This window comes from Lissotriton vulgaris, chromosome 2_2 (genome assembly GCF_964263255.1).
Source record: "Lissotriton vulgaris chromosome 2_2, aLisVul1.2, whole genome shotgun sequence".
NCBI classification, from domain to species: domain Eukaryota; kingdom Metazoa; phylum Chordata; class Amphibia; order Caudata; family Salamandridae; genus Lissotriton; species Lissotriton vulgaris.
Window position 1 is genome coordinate 246,534 of NC_141688.1, and position 17,317 is coordinate 263,850.

Below are 17,317 nucleotides of genomic sequence, written 5' to 3' on the forward strand. Positions count from 1 at the left end.
ACGCTCGTAAAAGAGCAAACTCATTATCTCCAGGAGAGGCTCCTCCACCTGATAAAGAGTCAAAATTAATAGATGCATCAGGCAAGAGAGTAGCATCACAGGCGGCAAATAGCTGGCGTATAGCCAATACACAGGCACTACTCGCACGTTATGACAGGGCACATTATGATGAATTAGAAAAACTCATCACACATCTCCCCAAAGAACATCAGAAAAAGGCAGATCAGTTAATACAGGAAGGTAAAATAATAACTAATACTTCCATTAAGTGCGCCCTAGACGCAGCAGACACTGCAGCAAGATCCATCAACACTAGTGTCATGTTAAGGAGACATGCATGGCTTAGAATCTCAGGATTCAAACAGGAAGTACAAACGTCCCTACTGAACAAACCATTTGATCAAAAGACACTGTTTGGTTCAAGCACAGATGAGACCTTAGAAAAGATGAAAAAAGATACAGAAACGGCTAAGTCAATGGGAGCATTGCAACAGCCAACACAAAGAGGTTCCTTTCGTAGATCCACCTATAGAGGGGGCTCAAAGAATACAGGAACAAATCAGCAATTCACCTCTTTCACACCAACATCACCCAGAGGTAATTCAAGAGGCAGTTACAGAGGTAACAACAACAAGGGTAGAGGCCGCGGAAATAATAACCACCGCAACGCCTCAACCCCAAAACAGTGACTTCATAGAACTCCCCCCAGACCACATAACACCGGTCGGGGGACGTCTATCACAGTTCCTACCTGTCTGGGAAAACATCACATCAGACAAGTGGGTGAGACAAATTATCCAACATGGTTATTGCCTGGAACTCACAGCTACCCCACCAAACATCCCCCCCAAACAGCGTCCAATGAGTCAAGATCATCTGACATTGTTAAGAGAAGAAGTACTAGCACTTCTACAAAAGCATGCAATAGAGAAGGTCCCAAAAGATCAACAAGGAACAGGAGTATACTCTCTATACTTCCTAATCCCCAAAAAAGACGGGTCCCTAAGACCAATATTAGACCTCAGACCTCTCAATGCTTACATAAATTCGGAGCATTTCCACATGGTCACGCTCCAACAAGTACTCCCTTTACTGAAGAAAGGGGACTTTCTTTCTACACTGGATCTAAAAGACGCTTACTTTCATATCCCAATTCACAAAGCCCACAAAAAATACCTAAGGTTTGTATTAGAAGGACAACACTATCAGTTCAAAGTCCTTCCGTTCGGTGTCACAACAGCACCGAGAGTTTTCACAAAATGCCTAGCTGTGGTGGCAGCACACCTAAGAAGACAACAAATACATGTCTTCCCATACTTGGACGATTGGCTAATAAAGGCCAAGTCAAAAGAAGAATGTCTTCACAACACACAGAAGACAATTCAATTGCTGCACCACCTAGGGTTTACGTTGAACTACAAAAAATCACACCTGCAACCAAACCAGATTCAGCAGTACCTGGGGGCTACGATAGACACAGAAAAGGCAATAGCATACCCCAACCCAATCAGGATACAGACAATGGTCGGGTTAATACAAAGATTTCAACCACAACACTCACTACCAGCACGAGTGTTTATGCAACTATTAGGCATGATGTCCTCCTGCATACTGCTAATACCACATGCCACAAATGCGTCCACTACAGGAGTGTCTAGCGACACAGTGGAATCAGGCTCAAGGTCAGATCACAGATCTGGTGTTGGTAAACGACCGGACGTATCGCTCTCTGAAGTGGTGGAACACAGAAAACATTTCCAAGGGACGGTCGTTCCTAGAGCCAATTCCACAAGTGATAATAACAGCGGACGCATCGCTCTCCGGATGGGGAGCGCATATGGACAAATACACAGTGCAGGGGAAGTGGAGTGTGCAGCAAAAGAAACTGCACATCAACTACCTAGAACTATTAGCAGTATTTCTAGCACTAAAAGCTTTCCAAATGCAAATAACAGGCAAGGCAGTCCTGATCAGAACAGACAACATGACTGCAATGTATTATATTCAAAAACAGGGGGGGACACACTCTCTCCAACTATCCAAACTAGCACAGGACATTTGGAGATGGGCCATTCCTCAAAAGATCTATCTGTTAGCAGAACACCTACCAGGAGTTCAAAATCAGATAGCAGACATCCTAAGCAGACAGTCAGAACAAGTACACGAATGGGAGCTGCACGACCAAATACTGCAGCCATTCTTCCAAAAAGGGGGGCCACCAGAGATAGATCTGTTTGCCAATCATCAGAAAGCAAAATGCAAAAACTTCGCATCCAGGTACCCACACCAACGGTCCCAGGGCAATGCACTATGGATAAATTGGTCCAACAAATTTGCTTATGCGTTCCCTCCTCTACCACTAATTCCGTTACTGGTTCGGAAACTGCAGCAACACTCAATGACAATGATACTAGTGGCACCCACGTGGGCAAGACAGCCGTGGTTCACCACGCTGCTACAACTCTCACAAGTACCACATCAAAAGCTAAGATTATTACCCATGCATCTTACACAGAACCATGGAGAAATAATGCACCCAGATCCCAAACAACTGAACCTAGCGATCCGGCTCCTGAGGTCATAGAGTTTGGATATTTAGATTTACCACCAGAATGTATGGAAATCATTAAACAAGCAAGACGTCCTACCACCAGAGCATGCTATGCAGCAAAATGGAAAAGGTTTGCTATACACTGTAACAGTAAGCACATCAACCCTCTGGACGCATCCACTAAACAAATCATTTGCTATTTACTACACTTGCAGCAATGTAACTTAGCATATACCTCTATCAGAGTTCATCTCGCAGCCATAGCGGCGTACCTACAAAACAGGCAACATCTTTCCCTGTTTAAAGTACCAGCAATTAAAGCTTTCATGGAAGGACTCAAGAGTCATTCCACCAAGAAGACCACCTTCCCCAGTCTGGAATCTCAACATAGTACTTACCAGACTAATGGGGCCACCCTTTGAACCTATGCATAGGTGTGAAATACAATTCCTCACATGGAAGGTGGCCTTCCTCATAGCTATCACGTCACTTAGAAGAGTAAGTGAGCTGCAGGCTTTTACGATTCAAGAACCATTTATGCAGTTACACCAAAATAAAGTGGTTCTTAGAACAAACCCAAAATTCTTACCAAAGGTAATTTCAGCATTCCACATCAATCAGTCAGTGGAATTACCGGTTTTCTTTCCAAAACCACAAACAGTAGCAGAAAGAGCCCTACATACATTGGATGTTAGAAGGGCCATATTGTACTATATAGAAAGAACACAAACTTTCAGAAAGACAAAACAGCTATTTGTTGCGTTTTCTCCTACACATAAAGGCAATCCCATCTCTAAAGCGGGCATTGCCAGATGGATTGTAAAATGCATTCAAATATGCTACTTAAAAGCAAAGAGAACATTAACTGTTCCTCCTAGAGCTCACTCTACACGTAAACTAGGAGCATCTATGGCATTTTTGGGAAACATTCCACTAGATGACATATGCAAAGCAGCTACCTGGGTTACACCGCACACCTTCACAAAACACTATTGTGTAGATGTGCACACAACACAACAAGCTAGAGTGGGACAAGCAGTATTAAAAACTTTATTTCAGACAGTTGCAACAGACACGGGCGACCACCGCCAGGGAGAGAACTGCTGTATAGTCTATTCATAATGTACCATCTGCAGCCCATATGCCTCGAACGGAATATGCTACTTACCAGTATGCATCTGTTCTTGGCATAGAGGGCTGCAGAGTGGTACATGCCCTCCCAGCCTCCCCGGAAACCTGTGTCTGTTCCAACATTATCTTATTTAGATACACTTACATGGGCATTCTTATCTGTATTCTACTATACTACTCCATCTAACCCTACTATGGCAAAACAATCTAAGGATGGAGCCGATGCCCATGCGCACTACCAACCAAGGGAGGAGTCACCAAGATACAAAAGACTCTCCAAGAGAAAAACAAAGTGCAATCATCCGAGCCCAACACCAGATGGCGATCTATTCATAATGTACCACTCTGCAGCCCTCTATGCCAAGAACAGATGCATACTGGTAAGTAGCATATTCCTTATTGATAATAAGAGCTACTCCACCCCCCTTCCCACTAACTCTGTCTGCCCTGTAAATCACGTGGCTCGGGGGGATGGCAGTGGCTATGTCCGGACCGGAACCCTCTCCCAGCCAGGTCTCAGTCAAAAACAGGCAATCGGCTTTAGAATCCGTAAGCAGATTGGCAATATCAAGCGCGTGTTTGGCTAGGGATCTAGTATTCAGCAACTAGTACTGACGGAAGGGGGGGGTGAGGGAGGCAATCCGACCTAGGTCCGGTAGCCAGCCACATCCCGGGCAGCGGATATTGGAGCAGAGAGGTTTAGGAAATACTTTTGTGCAGGAAATGGGTGGGGTGTTGAGGGACATAAGAACAGCTTTAGAGTAGGTTAGCATCTTGGTAGCAGACCGCCCGTCCCGGCCAGCGCCCGGACGGCTCCGGGACGCTGACGGACGCAGACTGGCTTTCCTTCGGCGCTCCTTAGGCGCCTCCGCAGCGCGCGTCCGCTGCGCGGAGGGAAGTGACCGTAGATTTAAGGCGGAGCTTGCCGTCCGTGGCAGGACTGCGCCACTAGACTGCCGCCCGACTGTCTGCCTCCCTAAATATGGCCGCCACCAAAACGCGCGTCTGCGGGTCACAAGGGAAACCCCTCACAGCCAGCTGAGCCGTCAGGAGGCTTGGGAGACCGCAGGCAGGGCAGCGCGGCGTCACCAGTGAAAGCGGCAGAGGTAGGGTGAAAGCGGAGCAATTTTAAAAGTAAGATCAGGTCACCCGGCTTTCCGCCTCAGGTGCCTGTCACAGAGAAATGTGCAAAGTGCAAAGGGGAGGGTAAGATGACACAGAGGCTATTAGTCAGTTGAAGTAGCATCCACATCATAGAGATGACAGGATCTCTGGTCCCTGACCGTTACCAACAAAAAGCTGCACCAAACGACCATCGTATTCCACAAATGTCATTATTTCAATGGTGGCTGCAGAATGATGAAATGGGTAGATTTCCATGTGAGGGGATTTCTCTGGATTGACGGTGGAGCTCGGTCAGTCAGTCACAGCTGCAGCTGGCTCCCTAGACGTCATTTGCAGGATCGGATAATATAGATGGGCTTTAGAATTGAACCTTCCTCTCTGTGTTATGGAGCAAAGCTTTTTAGGGTTCTTGCTGCAGAGGTTTAAAATGCAGGTTGCCACAGCATAACACGTCGTAGCTATCTAAAATCCTGCATTTTGAAGCTTCACTGCAGTGTTTTATTAATTTCACTACGCATCAAATGAAGCACAGTTTTAATTTGGGAGAAACAAAAATATAGATCTATAAAACTATCCCCCGGGGCCCAATTTGCAAAAGGTTCAGAGCTCAAACCGGTGTTTTGTCTCTTCTAGCGACTGGTGTGTGCTTGAGAGCAAAGGGTCTTTAGTAAGTAACTATAAGGAAACCAACTTGAGAAAAGTGAACTGCTGGTCGGCTGCTGTGCCAGGGGATTACTGCAGGGAGGAGTGCCAGCCTCGTAGATCGGCCTGTCCTTAAGATTAAATAAACAGCAAAAATAAACGCATATTCTCTCAATCTGTATTTTATGCTAAAAAATGCTTGTCCAGTGCTTTTTGCATAACAGATCCTATATTGTTTTGATAAGTTTTGAGCATTGCCTTAAAGGCAGCAGTCACAGGCACCATGCGACATTAGAACCTGCATCCCTGCAGGGATTACCCCCACAAAGCGCCCATCCTACAAATCTCAAATAACAGCCATCAAACCCAAAACAGTTAAAGAGGCAGGTGTAGAAAAATATTATATCCAGAGACTCTGGAGTAGTTCTAAAACCATGACCCTCAAATAATAAAACTGCATCAGGCCCACACAGTTCCACTACATCACACGCAAATGAATATGGGCAAGTTATAAAACTAGCAACAGCTGAAGGAAGCGAGTAGTGCGCACGAGGAGCCCACCTCTCTTTCCTCCTGTCATTTAGTTGCTTCCCTGTGAAATGGATCCAAAAAAGAAGACCGCGAGTGGTAGGCGCGCGCCACAACGAGACATGTGTTTCAATTATCGCGCCCGTGTTTGGGCATGGTAATTGAAACCACATGGCAGCGGTGTGCGTAATAGACAGCAATAGGCCATGGGCGGACAATGCGCCCGCCATAGGTCAGTTGCGTGCTGTCTTTGATAAAAAGACGCACGCAAAGGCCAATAGCGTGGGCCAAAAGGAAAAGCACGCGCATGAGCGTGTGCAATTCCTAGGTCTGTTTTCAAACTCCCTACATGATGTCTCTCGCTGCGCGACCAGTGCTTAGCACTGCAACGCTGGGCGCAAGACCTAAAAAAGGGTCTGTGGCTCCTCCGCCTGATGTTCGTTCTGCAGTAGTTTACCTCTCATTTCTGTGACGCTTGAATGCCTATTTTGTGATAAGTAAATCTTTTGAGATTTTTCGCCTGCCTGTTTCACATCATTTAGTTGTGAAGAAAGCGTTGAACTGAAAGTCCAATGCAAATTAAGATTTGGTTTTGTTTCTTCCAAAATAGTTCAAAGCATGTATTTGTATCACATCCCTGATCCCTTCACTCCTTAATGGAGGTAAATAAAGCACTAGTTGGATGAAATACTTATTTAGGCTCTAAAGTGCTAACTGAATATTTATTTTGCAGCTGCACTGCTGTGGAATCCATAACTACTCAGACTGGGTGAAAACGCGCTGGTATGTGGAAGCAAAAAACAACAGTGTGCCACTCAGCTGCTGCCGGGCCAGCATCAGCAACTGCACGGGCAGCATGAGTCGCCCCTCAGATCTTTACTCTGAGGTAAGAAATCAGTCATCATACATTGTACTAACAAATTATCTACAGTGATTTGTTTTTTTATATTGTGAACCATAACATTTTAGTTTGTTACTCAGAATACCTCTGTTAAATCCTTTTGACGTGGACAACAAGAAGGGGGGGGGGGCTATCTAACCGTATTTTTTGGTTTTCGAGCACCAATCTAAACAAGATGCCCCCGCCATCAAGTTGATTCCATGCTCCTCATTAAAAAAAGTGACACCACAATTCTAAATGTACAGGCAGTGTTTCCACTCCGTCCCCCACCTCATTCATTTTACTTTTATTGCATTGTTTTATGTTTCTGTGAAATCTCATGCATTAATAAGTATGTGCTGTTCCTCAAGTTCCAAGTATGACTGGATTCACACAGATCCTTCAGTATCCGTGAAGTGTATACGCAGATTATAGGTGTACAATATTTATTTACGTGTTTTGATTCTATAAAACCGCATCACAGCTGTAATTTTCTGCCATTGCCACACTTCCTTTTTATACCCCAGTTTTGAACGCTGCATTCAAATGTCTCTTCCTTTTAGAAATTCGGTATTTTTACTGTAATGCCGCAATTACACATTAGATTAATTTTAAGTCCTCTTAAAAACAACTATTTTGTGAAAGGATCCTTTCCCAGTTTCCTGCAAGCGACAATAGAAGGAGGGTGGCAGTATGTAAAAGATAGGATAAACCTGTTTTCAACTATCTTTCTCCAAAGAAGCATTCAACCTTGGATACTATTTTCCCCCTAAGAAGTATTCAACCTCCCACCGCTCCTCATGTCCATGATTTCCCCTACTTATCTCTAACATCTTTCTGCACCAGCAGTCTGACAGCAGATACCTGTAATTATCTATTTGTGATTCAACCTCTTCAACACTACATTTTTCAGCTAATTTGTTTGAGTGTATTCTCTCGTTAGTTCAGCTCTGTAGTCCAGTTCTCTCCTACTTAACAAGCCCTATATTCGCGTTGTCCGCCATTGTAGTGCCTTGCACGTCTGCTTTAGTGTTGTAGTAGTTCAACCTGAGGATGCCTATATTGTGTATCCTCTATTTCCCCAGTTATGTTGAATAAGAAGGCCCAAGATTTATGGAGTAAAAATTAGCCATGAAGTTAGCCCAGAATCATTAGTGAAAGGCATCACTGTTTTTAAGTTTCTGCTGCCTGTTTTTCCCCAAACTTACCCTATTTATGTTGAGGCCTCTATGTTTAACATTCTGATGCACCTTCTTTATTACATAAGGTGCCATTACTATTTAACGTTGAAGTACCCATACGTTCATTTTATCTTTAGTAGTCATTATGCTTTTGCGCTAACCATGCCTTTTCCACTGGCTGGGAAGAAAGATTGGCCTCACTGGACCTTCCGTTCCTAATGGCACTTCTTCCTTGCCTCTCTGACTCTCACTCGGAAAGTCTTGCTAGCTGCCTGGTCCAAACCAATTGTGGCCTCACACTTGGAAAAGACCTTCTGCTTTCCTTTTGCCTGCCTCACATGCAGTCTTCTACCAGACTGGTTCAACAGTCAACTTATACTTCTGAGTTTGTTTACCGTGTGCAAGGGAGAGGAGATGATGAGCCACAATCTTACCATACCTTTTGTTCAGGGGAGAGCCTTCTATCAAGGATTTCCTTGTATATGTACTTTATTCAGTATTCGAAGAGTGCCATCCCTGCTAATAACTTTTCCCAAAAAACACTTGTGTAGCTGAGTCTCTCAAACATCTGAGGAGGTCCATTGCACTTGTGATCTTTCAGCTGGTTCCTAGCTGAAACTATCCATTTTAAACCTCTTGAATCTCACCAGCTGAGACACATGCTTCACCCCCAAAAGCTTAAAATGTTATAAGAAAAATGTTTTAATGTTTGACTACATGGCTTGGTTGTCCTATTGTGCTAAAATTCTTCATGCCATGAGCACATTTCTGCTTTCTCAAGAAATTGCCCTAGGGTTCTACATCATAAGAGATGCACTAGAAATGCTGAGTGTTCAATAGTCATATTTAAACTTTGCAGACATATAGGGAAGGGCAGTTTTTTTTACTGCGAGATGAATTTCAAATTGTGTGATTCTAAAGCACCAGCTATTCCAATACATTTGATTTTGTAGCTGCAATTTCATTTCAGGCAGGTAAAAAGTTTTTCTTCTGAAAGTTTACATCCCAGTTCTTGAGAGAAGTGAAGAAAGCAGCAGTGTTGTAAACTGTACCTAATGAACCAATACTACACAGGCTAAGCATACTTAAAGTGTTTTATGGTAGGTGCAGTCCTTTCTATGAAATGTGCAAACTACAGATTATTAGTTGATCAATGGTATGGTAAAGCTGGTACCCATTAATCATCACTCAGTCACAGGAGGTGACAGGGTTGACTGGTTTAGACGCATTCCTGAAGTCAAGAGCTACTGTTTACATAGAGTTAGTAACTGCATTCTTTCCATTTAGACATATCAACAGGGATTAATGTGGGCCTACTTGAAATTTTGGTCAACACCTGCTGCTTAGGTGATGTATAATACCATACTCATTCGGGTACAACCTCAAATGTTTCCATAAGTTTAATATAAAAGAAACTGTAACATATTGCTTAATCTTCAGTACTTTTATGAGGCTGATTAAAAAAAGTTCAGAATTTTTTTAGGACGCCCCGTATATTTTTTTGTAAAAACTTTTCATTTGCCATTCCATTTTATGTCCTGTAATAGCTACTATAGTGTACAGGGAATGCTTTCAAGTGTGGCAGGCACCACAGTCTTTATTATAGAAACCTGGTTACATAGCAGTTACGCCAACGCATTAAGGTGAATTTCTTCCCATTGAGTATAAATTGATACTGTAATGAATGGTATTTGAGAACAACACAACCATAGAACGAGGACAGAACAACAACCTGGCTGATCAAACAAATAAGTCATACCATCAACATGGTGGCTCAACTAATGAAAGACTAACGTAAAAATCAATGACTGCATCAGTGCTAAAACCATACCCAATACAAGATGTTTGAATTATGATACGTGCAACAGCCATTAAAATAAAGCATGTTCTCAAACAAAAAATGCATGTTATTGAACGTTTTGACATCATACTCATTTAGGTTAATATTAAAATTGTGTTAAATTGACCTAATCACAAATTGTTAATCGTGTTGTATATCCATTGTGTTACGTAGAACACAGATGATGAAACAGAGTACAATTATAATCCAATTGAAGAGTAAAGCACAAGTTGGCCAGTACTCTGGCAGTGACATTGTTGTAACTGGTAACCATGATATAGTTCAACAGTAGTAATTAACCAGTCTTTGGTACTCCTACAGAGGTTTCTAAGAATTCCTGTCTATGATGTATATCTGTCAAAAGGCTATGTTCAGTAACTTCTTTTGAGCTCACGAAATGCTATTATACCTTGTCTCCCATACTGTTCTTCTTTGTGCGATCTCCGTTAGTTATGTACTAAAATATTCTCGGTGGAAAAACCTTGACATTTGACATGAATGACAATTGTTTTTCCACTGTCACAGGAAGAAATCTGTTAATGGTTGCCTTAAAAAACATTATCCCCTTTGTTTTGCTATAGCTTATATTTTGACGTTTTTGAAAAAGACATTCTATTTTTCGTGGTATGTTGTGGGGGCGGGGCGGGTGATTAAAGATTGTGTCCACTTTCAAGGGCTCCATTCTTACTAAATGGAGATTTTTCTTTCCCTTCAAAAGACTTCAAGATGCATAATTTCGCATTGCATTCAGGAAGAAATGTCGATGTGCAATTTGAAGTAGAGTGTAACCATTAGTAATTGTTTGTTTCTCTTTGGAACACTTAACAAAAAGTATGGTGCTTGTAGCGCCTTTCTAGGTCTGCATAAAAGTGCATCCTTTTCACTGGCCGAGAAGGCGTCCTTCCTAAGAATCAGGACACTAGAACACACAATAGCTTGTTCAGTTTGTTTATGCACAGGTATATTCTCTGTTGGAGGCAACATATATGCTTCGGTAACCCATCTATAGGAGCACCATCATGGATGTGGCTGTAAACCACATATGTCTTCTTTCTCTTCATTAACTCAGTAGTTCTATCAGTATAAGTTTATTGGTTGCAGGGCTATTTTCATGATAAAAAAATTACAGGACTTTTTGAGTTTTGTGGATTTAGATTTCAGGGACTTGGATGGCTTTGGGCAGTGAGTAGCAACGATTCTCTCTTCCAATCCAGGGGGAGCTTCTATAAAAGTTGTTTAAATAATTCCTCTATGTAAAGCTTAAAGTAGTGATTACCTCTGTTCTTGGCTATGATGTGTTCCCACTCTAGAGCCTTCGGATTCCCAGTGTATTCTGTTCTTATCAGCAAACAGCTGTCACTGAAGGATTTATAGCCATCTCTTCTGGTGTTCTTTTCAGTCCCTGCTAGTAGACCACTTGCTCAAACCCGTATTCATTTCCGTGCGTTCATGTTTAAAGCTTCGCTTTCACTTTGTGCCTATAGGTAGAGCATTAATCATTCCTCTCAATCAGTCCTGTAAGGCAAGTTTTTCAAGCAGTCTCCCCAGTAAGTGCTGTAAAGGTAGTGTTTTTAAGCCGTCATGCCATAATGTTAGCACTTTAAGCTTTTGTCCCAGATATTGCAGTAAGCCTGTCTTTTCATGCCTTTTAAGGCTGGCTGATCAATCATGCCCCCCCCCATGCCATAATGCTAGCTCTTATTCTTATTTCTCAGTAAGTGCCAGTAGGCTAGCATTATAGCTTTACTGTAGTCGGTGCTGTAAGGCAAGTTGTGCAAGCCTCCATTTTAGTTCACTGTGCAGCTAGCTGTTCTGCCTCTGCTGCTCTTTGCTTGATGGCTAACCTGTTTACACTGTCCTCTAATCTCTATTGTATAACAAGCTTATCTCAGAGCAAGTGCCATAATTATAATATCCTTTAGGCTTCTTTACAGCCTCAAGGTGTACAGATGTCCTGATATAATAGTTTAAAAACGCAGGTTTGCTCTACTCAAGAACAGATGTGGCCACTAAGTATCCTGGTAATATTGGAGTATTGTAACTTGTGCTGTCTCCCAGAACACCGGTTGGCTGGTCCATTCCACATACAAATTCTATCCACCTCCTATACGAAGAGCTTTAGCGATCTGAAATTGTAGAGTCTGAGAGAGTCTTAGGTTTAAAGAGGAGGACTATTAATCCCATCACCTTCCACTAATTTAAGCAGCACTCAAACATTGTTCTGCACTAAACAATGGTCAATGTGTGAAACTAGAGTCCTTCCGGACATCTCATCATTCCCTCTCGTGCCAAGGAACACAACTCAGTGTCCACAAATACCCGGAAGGACATCTGAGCCAACGTTAGTAGTGCTAGCACCTCTTAAGCTCCAGTAGCAGCATATTGCTGCTCCAATCTCCTCAATTTATTATTTATTTATTTATTTATTTAAAATATTTATAGAGCGCGACTGTCACCTGGCAGGTATCCTGGCGCTGATGGCTACTCCTAGAGGTTCTTAGACGGGGGTTGAACTATGGTTGGGGATTTAAAGGGACGGAGGAAAGAGCCAGGTTTTAATTCGTTTTCTGAAGGGAAGGAGGTGAGGGATTTGGCGAATATCGACAGGCAGACTGTTCCACAACTTGGCAGCAGCTACTCTGAACGATCTTCCCCCAGTCCTGGCCTTCTTACATCTGGGCACTTTCACAAGGCAGGCAGTTGTAGACCTAAGTGTTCTGGTGGGAGTATACCACGAGAACAGACGTTGGAGAGGCCTGGGTCCGGCACCGTGTAGTGCCTTAAAGACGAGGCAAAGGGCCTTAAAGGCAATGTGTTGCTTCAACGGCAGCCAGTGCAGCTCGGCCAGTGCTGCGGTGGCCGAGGATCTCCTGGTCCAACCAAGGGCCAGTTTGGCTGCTGCCGACTGAACTCGTTGGAGTCTGTCCAATAGTGTCGCAGGGGATTCAAACAGCAGCGCATTACAATAGTCTAGGCGACTAAGAATAGTGCACCTGACTATCAATGCTCGGGCAGAAGGTGGTAATAGAGGCAGGACTTTGCGCAATGAGCGCATAAGGCCTGAGCAGGTAGCGACTGTTCTAGAAACCTGTGTTTCCATGCTTAGTTGGTGGTTAAGCATGACGCCCAGGTTGCGAACACTGGTGACCGGTGGCGGGTTGTTAGAGTTTTCCGGGGGCCAAAACTCAGCAGGCAGAGGGCGCGGTATACGGCTCGCAGGGCAGAACAGAACCTCGGTTTTCGAGGAGTTAAACTGAAGGGAGTTTCTGTGCAGCCAGCTGGCAGTGTCTCTTAGACAGTTGTGGAAAGCTTCTAAGGGGATGGAATCTTCGCCCTCTCAAGAAAGAAGGAGCTGAGTGTCGTCAGCGTAGTTTACTGTGGTCATGTTGTGTGATTTAATTAGAGTGACCAAAGGTTTCAAGTAAACATTAAATAAAATCGGGCTGATGGAGGAGCCCTGGGGAACACCGTGAGGGACAGGGGAGAAGGCCGATTGGAAAGGGGGAAGAGATACAGCCTGTTTTCTGTCACTGAGGTAAGAGTGAAACCAGATCAGGGCCGTGCCGTCGATCCCTGCCTCTCTCAGCCGCTCGAGCAGAATCCCATGGTTGACAGTATCGAATGCGGCAGACAGGTCTAATAGGATCAAGGCCACAGCTTGGCCCCTGTATGCGCGCATTCGAAGCTCCTCCATGGTGGTGAGCACAGCGGTTTCGGTGCCATGGGCTGGGCGAAAACCAAATTGGAATTCGTCCAGAATGTGGTGCTGCTCGAGGTGGGTTGAGAGGCAGTGACTGACCCAACGTTCCAGCACCTTCACCGGGAATGGTAGAAGTGATATGGGGTGGAAATTGGACAAGCATTCTGGATTGAGCGTGGGTTTCTTCAGAAGCGGAGTGATGAGCGCTTGCTTCCAGGAGGTGGGGACGAAGCCACAGCTGAGGGATTAATTACAAATCATCCGGAGAGTATGGAATAATTCGTGTCCACATGCTTTCCAAATTTTCGGAGGCAAAGGGTCAAGGGGAGATCCAGAGATGATGCCTTGTGCCACTTTGTCAAATTCAGTTTGAGTCTCAGTGCTGTTTACTCAACTCCTTATTACTGTAAGACCTGATTTTTGTGTTGAGATATAAATAGCTCCATGTAGTCTTTGAAGGCTTCCCAGATGGAGTCAATCTTGGGAACTGACCCACTGCGGAAAGTATGGAAGGCCGAATCACACTCTTGAAGACAGAAACGACTAATGTCTGAGTGGGAGCTCATCAGAAGCACCCCAGGGAGCTAGCTATGGGAATTGTTGTGATCAATTGTAATGGGGCAGTAATCAGATAATGTTTTGGGATATTCATTTAGGCGACCCAAGGAGTGATGATTTGAGCGGGTAGCCTACGGTCAATTTGTGACATAGAATAGTGAAATAATCTACTCTTGTTCCCATCCATCTTGCAGTCTTCATATATCAACAATGTCAAGCATTTACGTGATCTTTCAGCCCCCCCCCCCCCCCCCCCCTCTGACCATACTAAGTGGACTGGTAGCATATCCAGTTCTATCTAGCCCCCTTTACCTTCAAGTAGGATGTTAAAGGCAGTCATTTGTAGCACTTGTAGAACACTGCATCAAAGAAACCTGGTATGTTCATGTTGCGGATATAGGTGTTTAGCATGATAATAGATGGATCATTGAGTGATTATAAACATCAAGAAGAATAACACGCTTCTCTGTGGGAAAACAAAAGGCTGTTTTCTACAGGTATGTTAGATGGAAGTTGTGTGGTCGTATTGACTGGTTGGTACCTTCCGTTCATTGATGCTGTCACTTTACCCTTGTAGGTAGCACGCTTCATCATCTAGTTCCCTCCTCACTCTGGCAGTGATTTCAGGACAAGGGTGGACTGCACGATGAGAATTCATTTTTGTGACCAAGCAGAAGTTTATATCCATATTTAAATAAGCAATTTTTAAACTTCTTAATTTAAATAGGAATGGGTGTGCCTAAACTGAGAAAAATGACCTAGTTGTAGACGATTCTATTTTAGTCAAGGCTCTGCAACGTAAGCTTAAAAGCATGTAGAGAGGGTGACTGTCGCATTTAGCCTTCTGCTTTGATACAACTAAACTAGGGTGCATGATGCGAATGGAGTGCTCAAGTTATATTAAGATAGGTAATGGGTGTTAGAAAAACACCCCTCTTTAACCCATTTTCCAACTGTTTGATAGAGAAAAGCATGCCCCTAAGAGCACCTTAAGGTAAATTGTCTCGTACATCAAATTCTGCTTTGTCACAACGGATTTCCCTCTACAGAGCATGACTGCAGAGCTTTTTCAACAAAAGGAAATGCTAAGTAGCTTAGTGAAGGTCAGTATGCTCAGCCTGAGGACATTGGTTGAATACATATTCTAAAAATGGTTTTCATGCAAATCTCTTCAAAAATAAATATCGCATTCACTCGCCAACTTGAACATAACATTGTGATAACCAAGTGGGCACAGTCCAGAATGTAACATGTAAAAGCATTTGATGGTCAGATGATACACACTCTGTCCAATCCACCCACTCGCAACCCTTCTCCAGGCCCTCTACCTTCTCCCTCCTCCACCCCCCCAACTATTCCTTCCCCTGTGTCACTGCTCCAATTACCTGCTGTCAGACCAATTTTCATTGCTCACCAGGTAGTAAGGGCTACTGGGCCACTCCTGTGATTCTTGGGATCGTTATCTACTAGTCTCCTGGGGCTCATCCTGCTGCGACTGCAAACTGTGCCAAGTACACCTTTCCGCCACTAAGCTCGAAGGACAGCGAATGCAGTCATTCAGAGTTTTCTTTGTGAGGTAGTGAGAGGGAAGGGAGACAGGCCTCAGTCAACAAACACAACAAATCACCGTCCTGCCCAATTTTATTTTTTTCTAAAAATAAAGGACTTTGATTTCATAGCAGAACGGAATGCATCACAATTAGACAGGGAGTACAACCACCTTGTTGAGTAGTCTCACTAATGTGCCCTGAACTAAGTACTAAGTAGGTCAGTTCGAACAATTCTCAAGTCCAAAGAGTCGGACCTTTAAGGAAAACTTTCTACTGCAGGAATATCTTGGTGCGTTCGTATTACCGTTTTTCAGTCTTTGAATTCCAATCCTTGCATTACCTGTTAACCGTGGGGCTGCTTACACTGTAGGCATCTTATTTGGTGATTGCTTGATTTAAGCGGCAGACTTGCATCTGTCTATCTGCTGATTGTATTGGTACACTAGGCTAGTCTGGTGGATGCTTTTCTTTAGCAGTTGCAGCCACAAGGCCAGGGCAGATCTCTCACTTTTGTCAATAGCTCCTATGGGATTCCACCACATGTTGGCCTCGACAATACCAGTCCTTTGTGCACGCTGCAGGTTTGCTGGAGAGCAGGTTATTCCGGCCTTAAAGTTTCTTTATGCAGTCTACCACACTGGTGATTCCTAATTAGCAATCTGCTTCTAACGGGTATTCCACCTAATGGGAACGCCGCTGGGGTTCTCCTCCTGTACATTCTGTCCTGTCGCAGGGTCATTTACACTTACCCTCTCTGAAAACATATAAACAACAGGGAGACCAACCACATCGCTCGCATGTTGTGCAGACTTCAGGTGATGTCTCCTCAGCTCTGCAATACCGGCCGTCACACTGACCTCATCCTGATCTTGCAGCAGCTGTTGGAGTACTGTGTAGAGCACTCTTTTCTTTGGTCAAGAACTTCATAGTGGAATTAAGTGGGGTGGTTTGTTTCCTGCTATTATACCTATTTTCCAAAAATGGGTGAGAGTCCTCTATCCAAGGTTGTGAAACCGGTTTGGGACAGTTCCATTTCAAGTGTAATTTTTTGTCTATAGTTCAGAAACCGTCTTTGTGTAAGGTGATGGCTCATTGCAAACAGTGACAACGTGGGCTCTAAATAGAAGTATATAAAACTGGAAATGTGAAGACTCTGCCTGTCATTTGGCTTCCATCAGTCTTTCTAAAGTACCAGTCATGGAGAGACAAAAGGACAGGCCGTGTCTAGAAACGTACCCATTGTTGACAACAAAAACTGCTAACCTATCCCTTGCCCCCTACCATCACTTAAATTGTAGTGCTGAGCAAAATCTAATTAGCAATGCCTTGCTAAAAGATCATCCTAGAATTTGATAGGGTAGCCTTGTCTCTATCCTCCCTCATTTAACTGCCTGAGCCTCCGCCTTCCATTCTTCGACAGCTGTAGCCATCCTCCATGCTAAACCTCGGGCCATCCAAAATGGATCCTCCTTGTCCCAGAAAACATACTCGGCCTCCACAGAGTTTCACTGTCAAGTATGGGCCATACATGCAGTGCACACATGCTCTCTGCTCACACTAAATGTCAGCGCAGGGGTCTGGGTGCCATGTTGAAGCTGAATTTTTATCTGGAATGTTGGCAGTATGCCAAT

General features: G+C 43.8%; 1 protein-coding gene across 1 annotated transcript in view; it reads left to right on the forward strand.

The window, feature by feature from the left end:
* Positions 1 to 17,317, forward strand: part of TSPAN3 (tetraspanin 3) — a 219,786-nt gene that overhangs the window by 152,939 nt on the left and 49,530 nt on the right. Inside the window, exon 5 of the mRNA XM_086959164.1 lies at positions 6,711 to 6,863. Coding sequence (XP_086815290.1) covers positions 6,711 to 6,863 — 153 coding nt within the window. The remainder of the gene's footprint in view (positions 1 to 6,710; positions 6,864 to 17,317) is intronic.